Here is a 27914-nt window from a genome sequence, read left to right as displayed (position 1 = left end):
CCAACAATCCTATTAGTAAATCTCTCTCCCAAGTTAAGATAGTTATCCAGCAGCTAAGCAAACTGTTTGTAACCTTGGAGTTTTTGGACTGAGTATCAATTCTCTGACTATCAAGAATTCTTCACATGCCTAAGCTACTTTTGCAGGGAAACTTGCCTCCACTGCAGGACCAAGTAGAGTAGTGGACACTCCATCACTCTTGTAATTTTTATTTTAATTTCCTTTCCTTTCCTCCTCCTCGTCCTTTTACTTCTTCCTAGGTGAAATCAACTCCTTTTCCCATCTCGGTTGCAACCAAATTCACAGAACGGTTTTGAAACTGTCATCCAACTGTTAAATTTTGAGAAATTCAGGAAGTGTGTTCTACATCTTCTACATCTTCTACTTTCTACATCTTTCTACATCTTCTGACTCAGTGGACAAGGCTTCATAATCTTTGGAGATAAACTACTTGCTGAGCAGCTTTTGGGAGAAGAATGGTTGCCACTGTCTTCATCCTAGACAAAATGGCAATTTTTATATTTAATCCCATTTGTGCTGGAGACTGGATTTTTATTGCTGCTAATAGCATTTTCTATATTTTCAATGGATGGTTCAAACTGTACTTTGTTGCCTTAAGACAGCATCACTGTTTGCTTTAATATCATCTCGATGTCCCTTCACTAATTTACTTATTTCTGAAAACCAACCATCTTTTATTCCTGCCTGCAGAATACATTTGTTACAAAATTTCCAAGTTATTGTTGCTCCCTCTTTCAAGTTGGTGAGTGAAAGTGTCATCAGTAGGTGCCATTCAGATTTTATAGAACACTACTCCTTTCTTAAACAGATTTACCTCTGGCTGGACTAAATTGGATCAAATCCTTCATCTTATAATGACCATTGCAAGCTATGCAGATGTTGATGGATACTGCATCCCGATATCTAGTGACTGCTGCCAGCTTCATGGCATCCTTATAAGATCTGATCACATCCTATATTATGGCCAAAGACCACTGTAGTACAACTTGAGAAATCTGAAATCTTGGTCCTCCTTGAATGAATCTTTTTTTGTTTGTCAATAGAGTAAAAGTCCAGCATCATCTTTTTTTACCAACGGGTATTTTTAAAGTGTCTGGGTTAGTCCTCTAAGATACCTTTAAAAAGAAACTATGATCCAGTTGCTCCCGCACAACAGAAAGTTGTTCACGTTTTGACATGTTTTTGCCAGACTGCCTTACGTCAGGGCAGATTCTTATGGTATGTTCACTATGAATATCTCTTTTTCTCTTGAGAAAGCCACATGCCAAAAATTCAGGGTTTTCGGTGCCTTTTCCAGTTTGCCTAGAAAAGTCTCACTGTGAAATTCAGAGTTCTCTCATTTTCCCCAAAGAGGAAGTCTTATTATTCTGAAGAACAACTGAAATTAGATGCTTCGACCACATAAAATCCATGGAGGGATGTATCCATTAATTATACTTCAAATTTCTTCCACAGAAATTTCTTCAGTTTCAAGCAAGTCATATGTAATGTAACTTTCAAAACTATCATTCTGCTCCAATTCTGTTTTTTTCCCATCTTGACTGCTTTCAATTATTTTCCATTCTTACCTTCAAATTTAGCTTCATCATTTTCCTTTTCTCCATAAAGTTCCTCAGATATATTCTGAGGGAAGAACTAAAAGAATAAGGAGAACCTATCGTTAAATTGGTGGGTCTGACTAAAAATTGCTGATACAGGTGGTTAGCAAGCATTAACTCAGCTGTTGCTGTGCCATTCTAGATGTGGAAGAAGGGAGGCAAAGGAGATAGGAAAGGAGCCCACTAATGTCTTCAAGATTCCCTAGCATGCGACTCATGGTGCCTACTGTATTAACTGTGCAGGCACTGTGGGTGTAGTGAGAGAAGAGGAGAAACGTCTAAAAGCCATAATGGTCTTTAAAGATCCTGATTTCCCCCTTTCTGTAACTTCCAATTGTTTGGCATCTGTCTTCCTCACCAGACTGTAAGTTCCATGCAGGCAAGGACAGGCTCTACTTGTTTACCTTATAAACCAAGTTACCTAGCATGGTGTCTGTAGTATGGTAGATATTATTTGATGGATCAATGAATAAAATAAAAAAGACCTAGTCCATTAAACATCCATTCCTAGATCCAAGTGAAATATGCTCATCTTTTATTTTTTTCTTTCTTTTACGTCCTTCTAATCATAGACGTCATAGTTCATGTTTGTTGCATCACTGAGAAAGCTGGGTGGGGGAAACAGGGAGATGCTGGTCAAAGTGTACAAGTCTTCATTTATAAGATGAATAAGTTCTGGCGATCTCATGTACAGCACGGTAGCTATAGTTAAAAAATACTATATTGTATACTTCAAATTGATAAGAAGAGTAGATCTTAAGCATTCTCGCCACCAAGAAAACAAGGTAACTATGTGAGATGGTAAATATGTTAATTAACCTTACTGTCATAATTATTTCACAATGTATAAATATATCAAATCATCACGTTATACACTTTAAATATATATATTTTATTTGCCAATTATACTTCAATTAAGCTGGAAAAAACTTGAAGAATAAGAAAATTTTCTCAGTCCCTTAACCTTCTGCCACACACATGGGTGTCTAATACGTAATCCTGGATTTCCTACCTATTTGTTTTCTTCATTCCTGGCCCAAGCTGTGAGTGCTAGAGAAAACTTACAGCACTACTGATGGTCAATATTACAAGTACATATATGATTTTGCTGGGCCCCTGATGCTTTTAACTCTTTTACTTAATGAATATTCTCTCTTTTACAAACCATTGCTCAAAATAATGGTCTAGATCAACCTCCACTTCCTCCATCCTGAAATTAAATTCAAATATTCAGATTTCTGCCTTACTCCTCTACTAACACTATACTCTCAAAGGCCACAAGTGAACTCTTAATTAATTCCATTACTAAAAACTTATCTGAAAGTCACTACCCATAAGAGACTTGTATTTTTATAAAATCTCAAGAAACCTGAGAAGTGCATGTACATAACAGGGATAAAATCCTCAAGATGTTCTTTTTATAAAATTTATTTTAATTTTTCTTTCAATTTTATTGAGATATAACTGACATGCAGCACTATTTAAGTATAAGGTGTACAGCATAATGATTTGACCTTCCTACATAATGAAACGATTACCACAATAAGTTTAATGAACAAGTTTTTCTTCATTCTCACAATATTATATATACACTACCAAATGTAAAATAGATAACTAGTGGGAAGCAGCTGCATAGCACAGGGAGATCAGGTGGGTGCTTTGTGACCACCTAGAGGGGTGGGATAGGGAGGGTGGGAGGGAGAAGCAAGAGGGAGGAGATGTGGGGATATATGTATAGCTGATTCACTTCGTTATAAAGCAGAAACTAACACACCATTGTAAAGCAATTATACTCCAATAAAGATGTTAAAAAAAATGTCTTATACAGAAAAAGGTTAATCCATCACTGAACCTCTACTTACCTAACTCTATTAATCTAAATTATTTTGGATGATGATAGCTGGATTATAAAAATGAAATATATTGCTAACATTTTTTGAGCTCTTTCCAAATACAAGGCATTGTATTTATTACTTTACAAGCTGTATCCTGTTTAATCTTTAAAACAACTCTCTGGGGACTTCCCTGGTGGTACAGTGGTTAAGAATCCGCCTGCCAATGCAGGGGACACGGGTTCGAACTCTGGTCTGGGAAGATCCCACATGCCGTGGAGCAACTAAGCCCGTGCACCACAACTACTGAGCCTGTGCTCTAGAGCCCGCGAGCCACAACTATAGAGTCCACAAGCCACAACTACTGAAGCCGGCACGCCTAGAGCCCATGCTCCGCAACAAGAGAAGCCACTGCAATGAGAAGCCCGCGAACTGCAATGAAGAGTAGCCCCTGCTCCGTAACTAGAGAAAGCCCACGCGTAGCAACGAAGACCCAACACAGCCAAAAATAAATAAAAGTAAATAAATTAAAACAACAACAACAAAAAAGCAACTCTCTGTGGTAAATATTATCTCCATTTTATTGGTATGGAAACTGAAGCACAAATAAATTATTTAATTATTCAAGGGTACACAATAAGGAGCACAGTCAGGACTTGAACCCAGGTGTTTTTTTTTTCTCTTTATTTTGAGGTAATATTGGTTTATAAAATTATATGTTTCATGTGTACAACCTTATACTTCCACTTCTGTATACACTACAGTGTGCTTACCACCAAAAATTTAGTTTCCATCTGTCACCATACAGTTGATTCCCTTTATCCATTTTGCCCTCCCTCTGTCCCCTCCCTTCTGGTAACCACTACTCTGTTCTCTGTATCTACATGTTTGTTTTGTTTAGTTCATTTATTCTGGTTATTTGTTTCTCTGTCTTTTATATTCCACATATGAGTGAAATCATGTTGTATTTGTCTTTCTCTGACTTATTTCACTTACCATATACCCTCAAGGTCCATCCATGTTATCACAAATGGCAAGACTTCATCTTTTTATTTTATGGCTGAGTAGTATTCCATTGTATATATATATATATGCTATGCCACATCTTCTTTATCCATTCATCCACTGATGGGCACTTAAGTTATTTCTATAGCTTGGCTACTGTAAAATAATGCTGTAATGAACATAAGGGTGCATATATTTTTTTGAACTAGTATTTTTGTATTCTTTGGTTAAATACTCAGAAATGGGATAACTGGATCCTATGGTAGTCCTATTCTTAATTTTCTGAGGAATCGCCATACTGTTTTCCAAAGTGGCTATACCAATTTACATTCCCACCAACTGTGTATTAGACAGTATACTCTTTTGACATCGGTCTTAGCAATATCTTTCCAGATATATCTTCTCTGGCAAGGGAAACAAAAGCAAAAATACATCAATGGGACTACATCAAACTAAAAAGCTTCTGCACACCAAAGGAAACCATCAACAAAATGAAAATGCAGCCTACTGAATGTGAGAAGATATTTGCAAATCATATATTCAATAAGGGGTTAATATCCAAAATATATAAAGAATGCATATAACTCAACAACAACAAAAAACTGATTAAAAAATGAGCAGAGAAGCTGAATAGACATTTTTTCAAAGAAGACACAGATGTCCAACTGGCACATGAAAAGATGCTGAACTGAGGTGTTTCTGACCTATGTTTATAATAATATTTCCCAAAGTGTAACTCACCACTGGCATCAAAATTCCTTGGTGAGACTGGTAAAGATACAACTTTTTTAAAACTAGGCTGCATTCAAGATCTACTAATCAAGAATATCACTAGATGGGGCCTAGAAATACATTTTCCAGGAGATTCTTATGCACATCAAAATTAATTAATGGCATTTTTCTCTGAAGAAAGACTGGTTAAATAAAAAATCTGGACAACATAAAAAATTGGACATTTCTTATCAAAAGAATTTTTTTTCTGTATTTAGGTCTATTTATTCCATTATATTTGCAAAAGCTTTCTCAGGAAGGTTTTCTTTAGCTGTTCCTGTAGCTGTTTTTCTCTTTTTAAATTTTATTTTGGAGTATAGTTGATTAACAATGTTGTGTTAGTTTCAGGTTTACAGCAAAGTGATTCAGTTATACATACACATGCATCTATTCTTTTTCAAATTCTTTTCCCATTTAGGTTATTACAGAATACTGAGCAGAGTTCCCTGTGCTATACAGTAGGTCCTGGTGGGTTATCTATTTTATTTTATTTTTAATTTTTAAATTTTTAAAATATTTTTATACAGCAGGTTCTTATTAGTCATCCATTTTATACACATCAGTGTATACATGTCAATCTCAATCGCCCAATTCATCACACCCCCACCCCCACCCCCGCTGCTTTCCCCCCTTGGTGTCCATACGTTTGTTCTCTACATCTGTGTCTCAATTTCTGCCCTGCAAGCCAATTCACCTGTACCATTTTTCTAGTTTCCACATATATGTGCTAATATACGATATTTGTTTTTCTCTTTCTGACTTACTTCACTCTGTATGACGGTCTCTAGATCCAACCACGTCGCAACAAATGACCCAATTTCGTTCCTTTTTATGGCTGAGTAATATTCCACTGTATATATGTACCACATCATCTTTATCCATTCGTCTGTCAATGGGCATTTAGGTTGCTTCCACGACCTGGCTATTGTAAACAGTGCTGCAATAAACATTGGGGTGCATGTGTCTTTTTGAATTATGGTTTTCTCTGGGTATATGCCCAGTAGTGGGATTGCTGGGTCATATGGTCATTCTATTTTTAGTTTTTTAAGGAACCTCCATACTGTTCTTCATAGTGGCTGTATCAATTTACATTCCCATCAGCAGTGCAAGATGGTTCCCTTTTCTCCACACCCTCTCCAGCATTTGTTGTTTGTAGATTTTCTGATGATGCCCATTCTAACTGGCGTGAGGTGATACCTCATTGTAGTTTTGTTTGTTTGTTTTTTATAAATTTATTTAATTTATTTTTGGCTGCTTTGGGTCTTTGTTGCTGTGCATGGGTTTTCTCTAGTTGCGGCGAGCGGGGGCTACTCTTTGTTGCCATGCACAGGCTTCTCATTGTGGTGGCTTCTCTTGTTGCGGAGCACAGGCTCTAGGCGTGTGGGCTTCAGTAGCTGTGGCTCGTGGGCTCTAGAGTGCAGGCTCAGGAGTTGCGTCGCCTGGGCTTAGTTGCTCCACGGCATGTGGGATCTTCCCAGACTAGGGCTTGAACCCATGTCCCCTGCATTGGCAGATGGATTCTTAACCATTGCACCACCAGGGAAGCCTACCTCACTGTAGATTTTTTTTTTTTTTTTTTGGTGCGTGGGCCTCTCACTGCTGTGGCCTCTCCCGTTGCGGAGCACAGGCTCTGGACGCACAGGTTCAGCGGCCATGGCTCACGGGCCCAGCCGCTCTGTGGCACGTGGGATCCTCCCGGACCGGGGCACGAACCCGTGTCCCCTGCATCAGCAGGCGGACTCTCAACCACTGCGCCACCAGGGAAGCCCCTCACTGTAGTTTTGATTTGCATTTCTCTAATAATTAGTGATGTTGAGCAGCTTTTCATGTGCTGTCTTCTTTGGAGAAATGTCTATTTAGGTCTTCTGCCCATTTTTGGATTGGGTTGTTTGTTTTTTTAATATTGAGCTGCATGAGCTATTTATATATTTTGAAGATTAATCCTTTGTCCATTGATTCGATTGCAAATATTTTCTCCCATTCTGAGGGCTGTCTTTTCGTCTTGTTTATGGTTTCCTTTGCTGTGCAAAAGCTTTGAAGTTTCATTAGGTCCCATTTGTTTATTTTTGTTTTTATTTCCATTACTCTAGGAGGTGGATCCAAAAATATCTTGCTGTGATTTATGTCAAAGAGTGTTCTTCCTATATTTTCCTCTAAGAGTTTTATAGTGTCTGGTCTTACATTTAGTTCTCTAATCCATTTTGAGTTTATTTTTGTGTATGGTGTTAGGGAGTGTTCTAATTTCATTCTTTTACATGTAGCCGTCCCATCTTTCCAGCACCACTTACTGAAGAGACTGTCTTTTCTCCATTGTATATCCTTGCCTCCTCTGTCATAGATTAGCTGACCAAGGTTATCCATTTTAAATATAGCAGTGTGTACATGTCAGTCTCAAATTCCCAATGTATCCCTCCCTCCTACCCTTCTGCCCTGGTAACCATAAGTTCTCTCTCTAGGTCTGTGAGTCTGTTTCTGTTTTATAAATAAGTTCATTTGTATCATTTTTTTTAAGTTTCTGCATATCAGCAATTTCATATGATACTTGTCTTTCTCTGTCTGACTTACTTCACTTAGTATGATAATCTCCAGGTCCATCCACGTTGCTGCAAATGGCATTATTTCATTCTTTTTAATGGACGAGTAATATTCCATTGTATATATGTACCACACCTACTTTATCCATTCATCTGTCAATGGACATTTAGGTTGCTTCCATGTCTTGGCTATTGTAAATAGCACTGCAATGAACACTGTGGCTCATGTATCCTTTCAAGCCATGTTTTTCTCTGGATATATGCCCAGGAGTGGGATTGCTAGATCATATGGTAGCTCTATTTTTAGTTTTTTAAGGAACCTCTATACTGTTCTCCATAGCAGCTGTACCACTTTACATTCCCACCAACAGTGTAGGAGGGTCCCTTTTCTCCACACCCTCTCCAGCATTTATTATTTGTAGACTTTCTGATGATGGCCATTCTGACCAGTGTGAGGTGCTTTCTCATTGTACTTTTGATGTGCATTTCTCTAGTATTTAGCGATGTTGAGCATCTTTTCATGTGTCTCTTGGTCATCTGTATGTCTTCTTTGAAGAAATGTCTATTTAGGTCTTCTGTCCATTTTTTGATTGGGTTGTTTGTTTTTTTGTTATTGAGCCACATGAGCTCTTTGTAAATTTTGGAGACTAATCCTTTGTTGGTCGCATTGTTTGCAAATATTTTCTCCCATTCTGTGGGTTGTCTTTTCGTATTGCTTATGGTTTCCTTTGCTGTGCAAAAGCTTTTAGGTTTAATTAGGTCCCATTTGTTTATTTTAGTTTTTATTTCCATTACGCTAGGAGTCAGCTCAAAAAAGATATTGCTGCAATTTATGTCAAAGAGTGTTCTGCCTATGTTTCCCTCTAAGAGTTTTATAGTACCCAGTCTTACATTTAGGTCTTTAATCCATTTTGAGTTTATTTTTGTATATGGTGTTGGAGAATGTCCTAATTTCATTTTTTTATATGTTGCTGTCCAGTTTTCCCAGCACCATTTATTGAAGAGACTATCTTTCCTCCATTGTATAGTTTTGCCTCCTCTGTCATAGATTAATCGACTGTAAGTGTGTGGTTTATTTCTGGGCTTTCTATCCTGTTCCATTGACCTATATTTCTGTTTTTGTGCTAGTACTATACTGCTTTGATGACTGTACCTTTGTAGTATAGTCTGAAGTCTGGGAGACTGATTCCTCCAGCTCTGTTTTTCTTTCTCACGATTGCTTTGGGGCTTCCCTGGTGGCGCAGTGGTTGAGAGTCCGCCTGCCGATGCAGGGGACACGGGTTCGTGCCCAGGTCCGGGAAGATCCCACATGCCGTGGAGCGGCTGGGCCCATGAGCCATGAACACTGGGCCTGCGCGTCCGGAGCCTGTGCTCCGCAACAGGAGAGGCCACGACAGTGAGAGGCCCACGTACCACAGAAAAAAAAAAAAAAAAGATTGCTTTGGCTATTCAGGGTCTTTTGTGTCTCCATACAAATTTTAAGATTTTTTGATTCTAGTTCTGTGAAAAATGCTATTGGTAATTTGATAGGGATTGCACTGAATCTGTAGATTGCCTTGGATAGTATAATCGTTTTGACAATATCGATTCTTCCAATCCAGGTACATGGTATATATTTCCATCTGTTTATGCCACCTTTGATTTCTTTCATCAGCTTCTTATAGCTTTCAGACTACATGTCTTTTGTCTCCTTAGGTAGGTTTATTGGTTCTTGCCCTCTTGTGGGCAGGGCCGTGCTCAGGAAGACTTTAAGCAGCCTGACTGCTGGTGGGTGGGGCTACGTTCCTGCCCTGTTGGTTGTATGGCCTAGTGTTTCCCAACACTAGAACCTATGGCCTGTTGGGTAGGGCTAGGTCTTGGGGAGGAAATGGCGACCTCCAGGAGGGCGCATGGTAATAAGTACTTGCCAGAACTGCTGCTGCCAGTGTCTTTGTCCCTGCAATGAGCTACAGCCACCCCCTGCCTTGGCGGGAGACACTCCAACACTAGCAGGTAGGTCTGGCCCAGTCTCTTATGAGGTTACTGCTTTTTTTCCCTGGCTCCTGGTGCATGAGACCTTGTGTGTGCCCTCCAAGAGTGGAATTTCTTCAAAGCCAGATTCTCCTCCCGTTGCCAGACCCCCAGGCTGGGAAGCCTGACGTGGGGCTCAGGACTTCCACTCCTGTGGGAGAACTTCTGTGGTATAATTATTTTCCAGTTTGTGGGTCGCCCACCAGGAAGGTTTAGAATTTGATTTTATCGTGATTATGCCCTTCCTACCATCTTGTTGTGGCATATTCTTTGTCTTTGGATGTACGGTATCTTTTTTGGTAGGTTCCAGCATTTTTTGTTGATGGTTGTTCAGCAGTTAGTTGTGATTTTGATGTTTTTGTAAGAAGGTGTGAGTTCACATCCTTCTACTCTGCTTTCTCGCCAGACAATGCATATTCAAGTAGTCCCTGTAGCTGGTTTTAAATGGAAAAATTTTTTTCTTATTGTGGCAAAATATATATAAGATTTGCCATTTTCACCATTTTAAAGTGTACAATTCAGTGGTACTAGTTACATTCACAACATCGTACAACCATCACTACTATCTGTTTTCAAAACTATTCTATTACCACAAACAGAAACTCTGTAACATTAAGCAATAACCCTTAGCCCCTGGTAATCTCTGATCTACTTTCTGTCTCTTTGAAGTTGTCTATTCTAGATATTGCATATAATTGGAATTGTATAATGTTTGTCCTTTTGCATTTGGCTTATTTCACTTACAATATGCTTTCAAGGTTCATTGTGTTTGTAGCATGTTATCAGAACCTCATTGCTTTTTATGACTGAATAATTTTTGTACATGGTGTAGAATTTTGATAGGCATTACACTGAATCTGTAGATCACTTTGGGTAGAGGTATTGACATCTTAACAAATTAAATCTTCTGCCCATGAACACAGGCTGTCTTTCCATTTATTTAGGTCTTCTTTAATTTCTCTCAGCAATACTTTGCAGTTTCCAGTGTACAAGTCTTTCACCTCTTTGGTTAAACTTATTCCTAGGTATTTTATTCTTTTAAATGCTACTGTAAATAGAATTGCCTCCTTCATTTCCTTTTCAAATTGTTTACTGCAGGTGTATAGAAACACAATTGATTTTTGTGTGTTGATCATATACCCTGTAATTTTGCTGAATTTGTTTATTAATACTAGCAGTTTCTTGTGCATTCTTCGGGAGTCTCTCTCTATAGGATCATGTCATCTGCAAATAGAGATAGTTTTATTTCTTCTTTTCCAGTTGGATGCCTTTTCATTCTTTTTCTTATCTAATTGCTCTGGCTAGAATTTTCAGTAAAATATTGAATACCAGTGGGGAAAGTGACCATGGTTGTCTTGTTACTGATGTTTGGAGGAAAGTTTTCATTCTTTCCTTTCAAGAATTTTAAACAGTTGAAAATAAAAGTAAATACTGGTTTCCCTCTTAGTCTTTGATCACCTACAGAATATAGGCATAACTATATCTTCATCCTAAGCTTTTGATAAACATTTTCAACTAACTTACCCCCAGAGACCCTCATTTAAGCAGAAAATGATCCATAAGTCAGTATTCTTGCTCTTTGATTAAATACTTAAAACACAGTAAAGAGAAAATTAGAATTCTGAAATGTGGTTACTTGCCACAATTAAATTGTATAGATAAAAAACAAAACCCATTTCTGGTGTAACATTACTGTTAAAAAGGTCTTATTTGGATTAGTATAGAAATAAAAGTTACTCTTCTGCCTATAAGAGAATAAACCAGTGATTAAAAATACACTTTATACAGCAGGAGGGATCCTTGTGGTGACAGGACTATTCTGTATCTTGACTGTGGTGGTGGATACGTGAACCTACATATGTGATAAAATTGCATAGAACATATACACACATATACAAATGAATATGTATTGTAAAATTTAGAAAACTGAAATAAAGATTGGTGCATTGTATCAACATCAATTTCCTGGTTCTGATATTGTACTACAGCTTTGGAAGATGTTATCATGTCAGGAAAGTGGGAAAAGGGTACACATGATCTATGTTTTACTTCTCAAAATGACAAACCTACAATTATATGAAAACAAACTTTATAGAAGGACAGTCACCATTACTGCATTTTTTGTAGCAGTGCCAGCAGCAGCAAAAATTTGCAAAGAGGAAGAAAAACCAATGGCAGTGAATTATATATTTTCCTTTTAGAGAATAAAGAATATAGATGTTCACATGAAATATTAATGTGTAGGTGTTTGTTTAATTTATAAACAAATTTTACTGACATATTGAGCTTTACTGACATGTCACTAATTGCTTGTTTTCTGGGAAAAAAAATTTACCTAAAACATGGAACTATATTTTCCTGCTGGAGAATTCTTACATTTAAAACTTGCCAAGTCGATTAACAGGCAGTGATTTCAGGACATATTTGTAAGTGGAAAGAGCGAAGTATGAAAGAGTATAAACTGTATGCCATCTTTGTATAAGAAGAGAAATGAGATAAAATAAATGAAATGGCTTAATTTTATAAAAATAAACATCTGAAAGGTAAACCAGAAACTAATTAATTTGGTTACTTATAGGGACTACACAGAAGGAATGCAGCAGGGAATAGTAACACATCTCTATGTATACTTTTTTGTAAAGTTTTGACTTTTGGAACCATATCAGTTGTTTTACACAGTCAAAAAACAAAAATAAAAAAGGATGAGAAAAAAATATCAAAATTGCATATAAACATCAACAAGCTAACCTAACTACTTCAAATGACTGACTAATTCTTCATATGGAGAACTAATCCAAGTAGTTCTGAACACAGTAATTTGACTACCTTCAAACTAAAGACAAAAAAGAATGCAAACAAAAATGCTTTTGCAGGTTTGTTTTTAGCAGTGCAGGAATTTTGAAACCATTCTGTATATACTGTAGGAATAAGCAAGTGTGCAAATGGACTGCTGCTAATAGAAGCCAGAGATCTACTGTTTGAAAAGGAGTGCAAATATGGAAAGGGGGAAGGCAAGGAAAGACACTATATCACTATGAACTCATGACTTTCAAAAAGGCCAGCTAACAGAAAGAATGATGGGATTAGAAAATCACTGCTATGCAACAGTCTTAGTAATTAATACTGGCTCAGTAAATTGCCTTCCCCAATGTGGGTGGGCATCATACAATCCACTGAGGGTCTGAATAGAAGAAAAAGCAGAGGAAGGGAGGATGGGTTCCCTGCTTGCCTGCTTTAGCTGGGATATTGCTCTTCTGCCCTTGAACTGAGATTTTACACCACTGGCTTCCCTGGTCGTCAGGCCTTTAGTCTTAGACTGAAATTATACCACTGGCTTTCCTGGACCTCCAGCTTGCTGATGGTACATGGTAGGACTTAACCTCCATAATTGTATGAGTCAATTCCTCATAATAAATCTATCTATATAGGTAATTGTATATATAATTCATTATTAATCTATTATTAATTAATAATTATTACATCAGTAATAATTTTTATTGTTATTATTATATTACTATATGTATGTACATTTGCTATTGGTTCTGTTTCTCTGGAAAACCACAACCTATGCAATTGCCAAAACAAAACATAAAATGTTATAATCATTTAAAATTGATCTAAAAATACAAAATGTTCGGTTTAATTTCAGGTTTTAAAAAATCCAAGTCTTTGGAATGGTTTTACAAAATAATAAAACAAATCTAAACAAATGGAATAAATAAAGAGCTTATTACTAAAGCTAATAAAACAGCTCTATTGACTAGGTCTGAGTAATTTTATGATGGGTGGAAAAAAACAATCAGAAACACATAATTTTTATACATTGTAAGATATCTTGGCTTGTACTTAAATTCATTAATTCTAACACCAAGTCATGGAGTGATATACATAAATAACAGGGATCTTTAGAAACAAATATTGAGGGAAATTAAATAAATACTGGCAAATTCCTAAGTGACCCATAACAAAGTTTCTTGCTCCTCCCTTGCTACTTGAAAGCTCACTGCTATGGGAGCTACTGTGTATATGTATAACTGAATCACTCTGTTGTACTAACACAACATTGTTAATCAACTATACTCCAATATAAAATAAAAAGTTAAAAAAAAAAGTCAAGCTGTAAGCAGATTGATGGGTTCAGAAGAAAAAAGGAAAAACACTATGAAAACTTAGGATAGCTTGAGTGGAGCTGATTCAGGGGAAAGCAACAGGTAAGTCTGGTTTGCTTACATGATATCACTACTGTCCAAAAATACTTTCTCATTTCCTGTCTACTTTTACTTCTAAGTTTGTTATACTTCATACAACTGTATCAGAGATTAATTTGGTTTAGCAGGTAACTGCTTTCAAACACAAGATTATATGTGATTCAAAAATTGTTACTTGCCACTTGCTTTCTATATACCCCTTTGTACAGTTTGAGTTCTTATTATGTACATCTACTGTCTCTTTCAAAATATATTAAATGAGTTAAACAAAAAAATAATGCTTCTCACTTAATATCTAGTTGAGATTGGTTTCACCAAGGAAATTGGAACTTTGGTTAGAGGAAGGAGGAATGGTAATTGACAACAAAAATATCTGTGGGATAGGGCACATGAAAATATTTGGAACTGGGGGGAGCATGGCTAGGGAAAGCAGCTATATAAACAGATAAAGGGGTACAGGTGATAGATGAAGCTGTCAAAGAAGGACACCTCTTTGAGAAAACTCTTCCCTTTGTCCCTACTGTACTCTAAGTGGCACTCTCCATATCTTTTTATCTAGACTACTACTGATTAATACTATACTTCACCTACATTATGAAAAAAATAGACTTGTAGCCCTGACTTGAGGTTATAACCACAAATAACAACACAATTTGTATGGAAAATGCATTCTAAGTTTCACTCAAATGATTTAAAAAACACTCAGACCCAAGATTGAACCAGAAAGAAATAGAAAATATGAACAGACCAATCACAACTACTGAAATTGAAACAGTAATTTAAAAACTACCAAAAAACAAAAATCCAGGATCAGATGGCTTCATAGGCAAATTCTACCAAACATCTGGACAAGAGTTAAAACTGACCCTTTTGAAACCATTCAAAAAATTGGAGAGGAAGGAACACTTCTGAACTCATTCTATGAAGTCAATGTAACTCTGATACCAAAACCAGACAAACATATCACAAAAAAAGAAAATTACATGCCAATACACACATGTAAATATCTTCAACAAAATATGAGCAAACCAAATCCAATGATACATTAAAAGGATCATACATCATGATCAAGTGGAATTTATCCCAGGGATGCAAGGATTTTTCAATATCAGCAAATCAATCAACATGAAACACCACATTAACAAATGAATAATAAAAAGCATGTGATCATCTCAATAGATGCAGAAAAAGCTTTTGATAAAATTCAACATCCATTTATGATAAAAACTCTCCAGAAAGTGGGCGTAGAGGGAATATACCTCAACATAATACAGGCCACATATGACAAACCCACAGCTAATATCATACTCAACAGTGAAAAGCTGGAAGCATTTCCTCTAAGATCAGGAACAAGACAAGGATGCCCTCTCTTGCCACTTTTATTCAACATAATTTTGGAAGTCCTAGCCACAGCAATCAGAGAAGAAAAACAAATAAAAGTAATCCAAATTGGAAATGAAGTAAAAGAAGTAAAACTGTCACTGTTTACAGATGACATGATACTATACCTAGAAAATCCTAAAGATGCCACAATAAAACTACTAGAGTTCATCAATAATTTGGTAAAGTTGCAGGATACAAAATTAATATACAGAAATTTGTTGCATTTCTATATACTAACAATGAAAGAGAAATTAAACAATCCCATTTACCAGCATATCCAACAGAATAAAATACCTAGGAATAAACCTACCAAAGGAGGAAAAAGACCTGTACTCCAAAAACAATAAGACCCTGATGAAAGAAACTGAAGATGACACAAACAGAAACACATACCGTACACCTGGATTGGAAGACTCAATATTGCTAAAATGACCATACTACCCAAGGAAATCTACAGATTCAGAGCAATCCCTATCAAATTACCAATAGCATTTTTCACAGAACTAGAACAAGTAATTTAAAAATTTGTATGGAAACACAAAAGACCCTGAAGAGCCAAAACAATCCTGAGAAAGAATGGAGCTGGAGGAAGCAGGCTCCCTGACTTCAGGCTATACTGTAAAGCTACAGTCATCAAAACAGTATAGTACTGGCACAAAAACAGACACATAGATCAATGGAACAGAAGAGACCAGAAATAAACCCACGCACTTATGATCAATTAATCTACAACAAAGGAGGCAAGAATATACAATGGAGAAAAGACAGTCTCTTCAATGAGTGGTGATGAGAAAACTGAACAACTACATGTAAAAAGATGAAATTAGGACATTCTCTAACACCATATACAAAACTAAGATGTATTAAAGATCTAAATGTAAGACTGGATACTATAAAACTCACAGAGGAAAACACAGGCAGAACACTCTTTGACATAAATCGCAGCAGTATCTTTTTCCAGCTGACTCCTAGTGTAATGGTAATAAAAACTAAATTAAACAAATGGGACCTAATTAAACCTAAAAGCTTTTGCACAGCAAAGGAAACCATAAGCAATACGAAAAGACAACCCACAGAATGGGAGAAAATATTTGCAAACAATGTGACCAACAAGGGATTAGTCTCCAAAATTTACAAAGAGCTCATGTGGCTCAATAACAAAAAAACAAACAACCCAATCAAAAAATGGGCAGAAGACTTAAATAGACATTTCTCCAAAGAAGACATACAGATGACGAAGAGGCACATGAAAAGATGCTCAACATCGCTAATTACTAGAGAAATGCACATCAAAAGTACAATGAGAAAGCACCTCACACTGGTCAGAATGGCCATCATCAGAAAGTCTACAAATAATAAATGCTGGAGAGGGTGTGGAGAAAAGGGAACCCTCCTACACTGTTGGTGGGAATGTAAAGTGGTACAGCTGCTATGGAGAACAGTATGGAGGTTCCTTAAAAAACTAAAAATGGAGCTACCATATGATCTAGCAATCCCACTCCTGGACATATATACAGATAAAAACATGGTTTGAAAGGATACATGCACCCCAATGTTCATTGCAGTGCTATTTACAATAGCCAAGACACCAAAGCAACCTAAATGTCCATTGACAGATGAATGGATAAACAAGGTGTGGTGTATATACACAATGGGACATTACTCAGCCATAAAAAGAATGAAATAATGCCGTTTGCAGCAACATGAAAGGACCTAGAGATGATACTAAGTAAAGTAAGTCAGACAGAGAAATACAAATATCATATGATATGACTTATATGTGGAATCTAAAAAAACATGATACAAATGAACTTGCTTACAAAACAGAAACAGACTCACAGACACAGAAAACAAACTTATGGATACCAAGGGAAAAGTGGGGGGAAGGGAGGGATAAATTAGCAGTTTGGGATTAACAGATTCACATTACTCAATATAAAATAAACAACAAGGGCCTACTGTATAGCACAGGGAACTATATTCAATATCTTGTAATAACCTATAGGTTGTAATAACATACACACACACACACACACACACACACACACATATATATGTATATAAAATTGAATTGCTTTGCTGTACACCTGAAACTAACACAACATTGTAAATCAACTATATTTCAATTTAAATAAATAAATAAATAACATTTCGAAACATAACCCATAACCCATTTCTAAGTTAGAGCAGATATATTAACTTACAACATGAGACCATAAGCTCCCAATGGGTAGATGTTTCATTTTCCTCATCTTTACCCATCCATCCATCATATTGTATGGCACACAGAAGATACAGCTGGAAAGGTAAATGAGCTGAACATATGAAGTACTTTAAAACTTGAACCCCCTGTTCTGCTTATTTCAATTTTTCCAGCCTCAGTGGACAGATATAAATATTCTTCCCAGAATACATAGGCAGTAGCTTTTTACACATAATGACTTCATTCAAGGCACCCTTGACAGGCCAATATGAAAATAACTGATGGCCGATAAGCCTTCTAGGTTCCTCTAGATTCCTTACTCTGCTGGCTTCACTGTGTTCCTAGCTCTTGAACCAGCAATTATGTTCCAAGACAATGTATTACTTGTCCATCCATGTAAATCCAAAGAGGGTGTTTCCCTCAGTTTTACCCTAAGCTAGTCTCTTAAGCATAGGCTGGGGAAACTGGGCTAAATGGGTATTAAAATAAAGGTATCATATATCACCATCATATGAACATGGCAAAACACATCATAAATAAAGAATTTTACTTCTTTAAGAAAAAATACTTCTACTCAGGTATAAACTATTCATTTCTGCAAGGAAATGATTTATCTTAAATCATCACTTTAACAAATATGACCTTTTTCTTTTAAGACACACGAGTATATTATTTCAGCAACAACGAACTTACTCATCATTGTCTTCTGTAGTAGATTCCTTTCTTTTGGTTATACTGAGGTGATTCCAGTTTTTCCTCTTTCCTATATGTGTGCAATAAAAAGAACGTAAAGTTAAGGCAAAAACTGTCAAATTTTAAATAGAATTTAAATCACCAACTTTTCAATAGAAAATAAAAGGGTTGACAAATGAAAGAAGAGTAGGTAAAGAAAAAGTATCCTGAAATTTGTTACAAGAAAATTTTTTCACTATTGTGGATAACTTTTCAATAGGTAGTTTTTTTTTTAATTTGCCAGTCTCCTAATGTTTTATTCATGATTACATTATATAGAAGAAATAATCTTTTGAATAAAATTTCCACTGGGGCTTGGTATATTAAAAAGAAAAACTAGATAAACCCACTTTGATAATACAATTAAAATACATTAGTTTTTCATCAAATATTTTCATGAGGAGGGACCTTCAAGATGGTAGAGGAGTAAGACATGGAGATCATCTTTCTACCCACAAATACATCAGAAATACATCTACACGTGGAACAACTCCTACAGAACACCTACTGAACGCTGGCAGAAGACCTCAGACTTCCCAAAAGGCAAGAAATTCCCCACATACCTGGGTAGGGCAAAAGAAAAAAGAAAAAACAGAGACAAAAGAATAGGGACGGGACCTGCACCTCTGGGAGGGAGCTGTGAAAGAGGAAAAGTTTCCACACACTACGAAGTCCCTTCACTGGCGGAGACAGGGCGTGCCAGGGGTAAGCTTCGGAGCCACGGAGGAGAGCACAGCAACAGGGGTGCAGAGGGCAAAGCAGAGAGATTCCCGCACGGAGGGTCAATGCCGACAGCACTCACCAGCCCAAGAGGCTTGTCTGCTCACCCACCCGGGCAGGTGGGGCTGGGAGCTTCGGCTTCGGCTTCAGAGGTCAGATCCCAGGGAGAGGACTGGGGTTGGCTGTGTGAACACAGCCTGAGGGGGGCTATTGCAACACAGTTAGCTGCGAGTCAGGAAAAGTCTGGAACTGCCTAAGAGTCAAAAGACCATTGTTTCGGGGTGCGCAAGGAGAGGAGATTCAGAGCACTGACTAAATGAACTTCAGAGACAGGTGCAAGCCACGGCTATCAGCCCGGACACCAGGGACAGGCATGAAACACTAACGCTGCTGCTGCAGTCACCAAGAATCCTGTGTGCAAGCACAGGTCAATATCCACACCCATGCCCCAGGGAGCCTGTGCAGCCCACCACTGCCAGGGTCCCATGCTCCAGGGACAACTTCCCCAGGAGAACACATGGCATGCCTCGGGCTGTTGCAGCGTCATGCTGGCCTCTGCCACCCCAGGCTCACCACACATTCTGTACCCTTCCCTCCCCACAGCCTGAGTGAGCCAGAGCCCCCAGATCAGCTGCTCCTTTAACCCCCTCCTTTCTGGGCAAAGAACAGATGCCAGAGGGCGACATACATGCAGAGGCAGGGCCAAATCCAAAGCTGAACCCTAGGAGCTGTGCGAACAAAGAAGAGAAAGGGAAATTTCACTGTTCAGCCTCAGGAGTAGCGGATTAAATCTCCACAATCAACTTGATGTACCCTGCATCTGTGGAATACCTGAATAGACAACAAATCATCCCAAAATTGAGGCAGTGGACTTTGGAAGCAACTACAGACTTGGGGTTTGCTGTATGTGACTGATTAGTTTCTGATTTTTATGTTTATCTTAGTTTTCAGCACTTGTTATCTTTGGTAGATTTGTTTACTGATTTTGCTGCTCTCTTCTTTTTTCTTAATTACCTTTCTTATTTTAATAATTAAAAAAAATTTTAATTTTAGTAACTTTATTTTATTTCCTTAAAAAAATTATTTTTTCTTACTTTCTTTTTTTTCCTCCCCTTTCTTCTGAGCTATGTAGCTGACAGGGTCTTGGTGCTCCGGCCGGGTGTCAGGCCCGAGCCCTGAGGTGGGAGAGCCGAGTTCACGACATTGGACCACCAGAGACCTCACAGCCACACATAATATCAATCGGCGAGAGCTCTCCCAGAGATCTCCATCTCAACACTAAGACCCAGCTCCACTCAATGACCAGCAAGCTACAGTGCTGGACACCCCATGCCAAACAACTAGCAAGACAGGAACACAACCCCACCCATTAGCAGAGAGGCTGCCTAAACTCATAATAAGTTCACAGATACTCCAAAACATACCACTGGATGCAGTCCTGCTCACCAGAAAGACAAGATCCAGCCTCATCCACCAGAACCAGTCCCCTCCACCAGGAAGCCTACACAACCCACTGAACCAACCTTACCCACTGGGGGCAGACACCAAAAACAATGGGAACTAAGAACCTGAAGCCTGCAAAATGGAGACCCCAAACACAGTAAGTTAAGCAAAATGAGAAGACAGAGAAATAAATACACAGATGAAGGAGCAAGGTAAAAATCCACCAGACCAAACAAATGAAGAGGAAATAGGCAGTCTACCTGAAAAAGAATCCAGAGTAATGATAGTAAAGATGATCCAAAATCTTGGAAATAGAATGGAGAAAATACAAGAAATGTTTAACAAGGACCTAGAAGAACTAAAGAGCAAACAAACAATGATGAACAACAAAATAAATGAAATTAAAAATTCTCTAGAAGGAATCAATAGCAGAATAACTGAGGCAAAAGAATGGATAAGTGACCAGGAAGATAAAATAGTAGAAATAACTACTGCAGAGCAGAATAAAGAAAAAAAATGAAAAGATTGAGGACAGTGTCAGAGACCTCTGGGACAACATTAAACGCACAAACATTCGAATTCTAGGGGTCCCAGAAGAAGAAGGGAAAAAGAAAGGGACTGAGAGAGATTATAGTTGAAAACAGAGAGTCCCATACAGGATAAATCCAAGGAGAAACACACCAAAACACCTATTAATCAAGTTATCAAAAATTAAATACAGGGCTTCCCTGGTGGCGCAGTGGTTGATAGTCCGCCTGCTGATGCAGGGGACACGGGTTCGTGCCCCAGTCCGGGAAGATCCCACATGCCATGGAGCGGCTAGGACCGTGAGCCATGGGCGCTGAGCCTGCGCGTCCGGAGCCTGTGCTCTGCAATGGGAGAGGCCACAACAGTGACAGGCCCGCATACCGCATAAACAAAACAAAACAAAAATTAAATACAAAGAAAAACTATTAAAAGCAGCAAGGGAAAAGCAACAAATAACATACAAGGGAATCCCCATAAGGTTAACAGCTGATCTTCCAGCAGAAACTCTACAAGCCAGAAGGGAGTGGCAGGACATATTTAAAGTGATGGAAGGGAAAAACCTACAACCAAGATTACTCTACCCAGCAAGGATCTCAGATTTGACGGAGAAATTAAAACTTTACAGACAAGCAAAAGCTAAGAGAATTCAGCACCAGCAACCAGCTTTACAACAAATGCTAAAAGAACTTCTCTAGGCAGGAAACACAAGAGAAGGAAAAGACCTACAATAACAAACCCCAAACAATTAAGAAAATGGTAATAGGAACATACTTATTGATAATTACCATAAATGTATATAGATTAAATGCTCTAACCAAAACGACACAGACTGGCTGAATGGATACAAAAACAAGACCTGTATACATGCTGTCTACAAGAGACCCACTTCAGACCTAGGGACACATACAGACTGAAAGTGAGGGAATGGAAAAAGATATTCCATGCAAATGGAAATCAAAAGAAAGCTGGAGCAGCAATTCTCATATCAGACAAAATAGACTTTAAAATAAAGACTATTAGAAGAGACAAAGAAGGACACTACATAATGATCAAGGGATCAATCCAAGAAGATGATATAACAATTGTAAATACTTATGCACCCAACATAGGAGCACCTCAATACATAAGGCAAATGCTAACAGCTACAGAAGGGGAAATCGACAGTAACACAATCATACTGGGGGACTATAACACCCCACTTTCACCAATGGACAGATCATCCAAAATGAAAATAAATACGGAAACACAAACTTTAAATAACACAGTAAACAAGATGGACTTTATTTATATTTATAGGACATTCCATCCAAAACCAACAGAATACACTTTCTTCTCAAGTGCTCATGGAACATTCTCCAGGATAGATGATATCTTGGGTCACAAATCAAGCCTTGGTAAATTTAAGAAAACTGAAATCATATCAAGTATCTTTTCCAACCACAATGCTATGAGACTAGATATCAAGTACAGGAAAAAAATGGTAAAAAATACAAACACATGGAGGCTAAACAAAACACTACTAAATAACCAAGAGATCACTGAAGAAATCAAAGAGGAAATAAAAAAATACCCAGAAACAGGGCTTCCCTGGTGGTGCAGTGGTTAAGAATCCACCTGCCAATGCAGGGGACATGGGTTCAAGCCCTGGTCTGGGAAGATCCCACATGTTGTGGAGCAACTAAGCCTGTGCTGTGTTCCACAACCACTGAGCCTGTGCTCTACAGCCCATGAGCCACAACTACTGAGCCCATGAGCCACAGCTACTGATGCCTGTGCAACTAGAGCCTGTGCTCCGCAACAAGAGAAGCCACCGCAGTGAGAAGCCCATACACCACAACGAAGAGTAGGTCCTGCTTGTCGCAACCAGAGAAAGCCCGCGTGTAGCAACGAAGACCCAACACAGCCTAAAATAAATAAAATAAAATAAAGTTTTTAAAAAAAGGTTTTAACAACCATGAAGTTCTGAACAAAAAAACCTAGAAACAAATGACAATGAAAACACAATGATCCAAAACCTATGGGATGCAGCAAAAGCAGTTCTAATAGGGAAGTTTAGAGCAGCACAATCCTCCCTCAAGAAACAAGAAAAATCTCAAATAAACAATATAACCTTACACCTAAAGCAATGAGAGAAACAAGAACAATAAAACCCCAAAGTTATTAGAAGGAAAGAAATCATAAAGATCAGATCCGAAATAAATGAAAAAGAAATGAAGGAAACAATGGCAAAGATAAATAAAACTAAGAGCTGGTTCTTTGAGAAGATAAACAAAATTGATAAACCATTAGCCAGACTCATCAAAAAGAAAAGTGCGAAGACTCAAATCAACAGAATTAGAAATGAAAAAGGAGAAGTAACAACTGACTGCAGAAATACAAAGGATCATGAGAGATTACTACAAGCAACTATATGCCAATAAAAGGGACGACCTGGAAGAAATGGACAATTTCTTACAAAAGCACAACCTTCTGAGACTGAATCAGGAAGAAACAGAAAGTATAAACAGACCAGTCACAATCACTGAAATTGAAACTGTGATTAAAAATCTTCCAACAAACAAAAGCCCAGGACCAGATGGCTTCACAGGCAAATTCTATCAAACGTTTAGAGAAGAGCTAACACCTATCCTTCTCAAACTCTTCCAAAATATAGCAAAGGGAGGAACACTCCCCAACAAATTCTACCAGGCCACCATCACCCTGATACCAAAACCAGACAAAGATCTCACAAACAAAGAAAACTACAGGCCAATATCACTGATAAACATAGATGCAAAAATCCTCAATAAAATACTAGCAAAGAGAATCCAACAGCACATTATAAGGATCATACACCATAATCAAGTGGGGTTTATCCCAGGAATGCAAGGATTCTTCAATATAGGCCAATCAATCAATGTGATACACAATATTAACAAATTGAAGGATAAAACCATATGATCTCAATAGATATAGAAAAAGCTTTCTACAAAATTCATCACCCATTTATGATAAAAACTCTCCAGGAAGTAAGCATAGAGGGAACTTACCTCAACAAAACAAAGGCCATATATGACAAATCCATGGCCAACATCATTCTCAGTGGTGTAAATCTGAAACCACTTCCACTAAGATCAGGAACAAGACAAGGTTGCCCAATCTTACCTCTATTATACAACACAGTTTTGGAAGTTTTAGCCACAGCAATCAGAGAAGAAAAAGAAATAAAAGGAATCCAAATTGGAAAGGAAGAAGTAAAACTGTCACTGTTTGCAGATGACATGATACTATACATGGAGAATCCTAAAGATGCTACCAGAAAACTACTAGAGTTAATCAATCATTTGGTAAAGGAGCGGGATACAAAATTAATGCACAGAAATCTCTTGCATTCCTATACACTAATGATGAAAAATATGAAAGAGAAATTAAGGAAACACTCCCATTTACCATTGCAACAAAAAGAATAAAATAACTAGGAATAAACCTACCTAAGAAGGTAAAAGACCTATACTCAGAAAACTGTAAGACACTGATGAAATAAGTTAAAGATGACACAAACAGATGAAGAGATATACCACTTGACTGGAAGAATCAACATTGTGAAAATGACTATACTACCCAAAGCAATCTACAGTTTCAATGGAATCCCTATCAAACTACCAAAACCATTTTTCACAGAACTAGAATAAAAAATTTCACAATTTGTATGGAAACACAAAAGACCCCAAATAGCCAAAGCAATCTTGAGAAAGAAAATCAGAGCTGGAGGAATCAGGCTCCCTGACTTCAGACTATACTACAAAGCACAGTAATCAAGACAGTATGGTAATGGCACAAAAAACAGAAATATAGATCAATGGAACAGGACAGAAAGCCCAGAGATAAACCCATGCACACATGGTCACCTTATCTTTGATAAAGGAGGCAAGAATATACAATGGAGAAAAGACAGCCTCTTCAGTCAGTGGTGCTGGGAAAACTGGACAGCTACATGTAAAAGAATAAAATTAGAACACTCCCTAACACCATACACAAAAATAAACTCAAAATGGATTGAAGACCTATCAAACTCTTAGAGGAAAATATAGGCAGAACACTCTATGACATAAATCACAGCAAGATCCTATTTGACCCAACTCCTAGAGAAATGGAAATAAAAATAAACAAATGCGACCTAATGAAACTTCAAAGCTTTTGCACAGCAAAGGAAACCATAAACAAGATGAAAAGACAACCCTCAGAATGGGAGAAAATATTTGCAAATGAAGCAACTGACAAAGGATTAATCTCCAAAATATACAAGCAGCTTATGCAGCTCAATATCAAAAATAGAAACAACCCAATCCAAAAATGGGCAGAAGACCTAAACAGACACTTCTCCAAAGAAGATATCAGATTGTCAACAAACACATGAAAGGATGCTCAACATCACTAATCATTAGAGAAATGCAAATTAAAACTACAATGAGGTATCACCTCACACTAGTCAGAATGGCTGTCATCAAAAACTCTACAAACAATAAATGCTGGAGAGGGTGTGGAGAAAAGGGAACCCTCTTGCACTGTTGGTGGGAATGTAAATTGATACAGTCACTATGGAGAACAGTATGGAGGTTCCTTAAAAAACTATAAATAGAACTACCATATGACCCAGCAATCCCACTACTGGGCATATACCTGGAGAAAACCATAATTCAAAAAGAGTCATGGGAGAAGCAGCTTCTCAACTCCTCGAGTCTCTGTCTGCTTCGGCCTCCTCGCCTCCTCTCCAGCCTCCACCATGTCCATCAGGGTGACCCAGAAGTTCTACAAGGTGTCCACCTCCAGCCCCCGGTCCTTCAGCAGCCGCTCCTATACCAGTGGGTCGGTGCCCACATCAGCTCCTCGGCCTTCTCCCGGGTGGGCAGCAGCAGCAACTTCCGGGGTGGCCTGGGCACCAGCATGAGTCTGGCTCGAGGTTATGGCGGGGCCCTGGGTTTGGGGGGCATCACAGCTGTCACAGTGAACCAGGGCCTGCTGAGCCCCCTCAAGCTGGAGGTGGACCCTAACATCTAGGCCATGCGCACCCAGGAGAAGGAGCAGATCAAGACTCTGAACAACAAATCTGCCTCCTTCATCGACAAGGTGCAACACCTGGAGCAGCAGAATAAGATTTTGGAGACCGAATGGAACCTCCTGCAGCAGCAGAAGACAGCCCGGAGCAACACAGACAACGTGTTTGAAAGCTACATCAACAACCTCTGGCATCAGTTGGAAACCGTGGCCCAGGTGAAGCTGAAGCTGGAGGTGGAGCTTGGCAAAATGCAGGGGCTGGTGGAGGACTTCAAGACCAAGTACAAGGAAGAGATCCAAAAGCACACAGACATGGAGAATGAATGTGTCATCACCAAGAAGGATGTGGATGAAGCTTACATGAACAAGGTAGAGCTGGAGTCCCACCTGGAAGGGCTGACTGAATAGATCAACTTCTACAGGCAACTGTATGGAGAGGAGATGCAGCCGCAGATTTCTGACACCTCCGTGGTGCTGTCCATGGACAACAGCCACTCTCTGGACCTGGACGGCATCATCGCCGAGGTCAAGACCCAGTATGAGGATATCACCAACCGCAGCCAGGCCGAGGCTGAGACCATGTACCAGATCAAGTATGAGGAGCTGCAGACATTGGCTGGGAAGCACGGGGATGACCTCCGTCACACGAAGACAGAGATTTCTGAGATGAACCGGAACATCAACCAACTCCAGGCTGAGATTGAGGGCCTCAAAGGCCAGAGGGCTTCCCTGGAGGCTGCCATTGCTGATGCTGAGCAGTGTGGTGAGCCGGCCATCAAGGATGCTCAGGCCAAGCTGGCTGAGCTGGAGGCTGCTGTGAGAACTGCCACGCAGGACATGGCACAGCAGCTGCGTGAGTACCAGGAGCTGATGAACATCAAGCTGGCCCTGGACGTGGAGATTGCCACCTACCACAAGCTGCTGGAGGGCAAGGAGAGCCGGCTGGAGTCTGGGATGCAGAACATGAGTATCCACACCAAGACCACCAGTGGGTATTCAGGTGGACTGACCTCAGCCTACGGGACCCCTCGCCTCAACTACAGCCTGAGCTCCTACCAGTCCAGCTTGGGCTCTGGAGGGGGCTCTGGCTCCTTCAGCTGTACCAGTTCTAAGACTGTGGTTGTGAAGAAGATTGAGACCCATGATGGGAAGCTGGTGTCTGAGTCCTCTGACGTCCTGACCAAGTGAAAGCCTCCTGCGATCCCTCCCAGCCTCCCCACTCACTTGCTCCTGCAAGAAGGAGCTGTGCGGGGGAGTGTCAGAAGCAGAGACCTGAGGCTCAGCCCCGTCCTTAGCCCACCCCAGGGGAAGTCAACTGCCTGGGGCTCCCTATCTTGCTCACGCCCCCAACTAAAAGCCAATCCAAGAGTAAAGCTTCAGCTGGCTCTGCCAACATACACACACACACACAAAAGAGTCATGTACCACAATGTATATTGCAGCACTATTTACAACAGCCAGGACATGGAAGCAAGCTAAGTGTCCATCGACAGATGAATGGATAAAGAAGATGTGGCACATATACACAATGGAATATTACTCAGTCATAAAAAGAAACAAAATTGAGTTATTTGTAGTGGGGTGGATGGACCTAGAGTCTGTCATACAGTGAAGTAAGTCAGAAAGAGAAAAACAAATATCGTATGCTAACACATATATATGGAATCTAAAAAAAAAAAAAAGGTTCTAACGAACCTAGTGGCAGGACAGGAATAAAGACGCAGACGTAGAAAATGGACTTGAGGACGTGGGGAGGGGGAAGGGTAAGCTGGGACGAAGTGAGAGAGTAGCATGGACATATATACACTACCAAATGTAAAACGGACAGCTAGTGGGAAGCAGCCGCATAGCACAGGGAGATCAGCTCCGTGCTTTGTGACCACCTAGTGGGG

The 27914-nt window shown here is 38.9% G+C and overlaps 1 protein-coding gene and 1 pseudogene across 2 annotated transcripts in view; one reads left to right on the top strand and one right to left on the bottom strand.

The window, feature by feature from the left end:
- ITGB3BP (integrin subunit beta 3 binding protein) overlaps positions 1-27914 on the bottom strand; it is a 90570-nt gene that overhangs the window by 18090 nt on the left and 44566 nt on the right. For both annotated transcript variants that reach the window (XM_033409016.2, XM_033409017.2), the window contains exon 4: positions 18259-18328. In XM_033409016.2, coding sequence (XP_033264907.1) covers positions 18259-18328 — 70 coding nt within the window. The remainder of the gene's footprint in view (positions 1-18258; positions 18329-27914) is intronic.
- LOC101272971 (keratin, type II cytoskeletal 8-like) lies at positions 25736-27450 on the top strand (annotated as a pseudogene).

Source organism: Orcinus orca, chromosome 1 (assembly GCF_937001465.1).
Source record: "Orcinus orca chromosome 1, mOrcOrc1.1, whole genome shotgun sequence".
Taxonomy (NCBI): domain Eukaryota; kingdom Metazoa; phylum Chordata; class Mammalia; order Artiodactyla; family Delphinidae; genus Orcinus; species Orcinus orca.
This window is presented reverse-complemented; position numbering and strand designations above follow the sequence as displayed.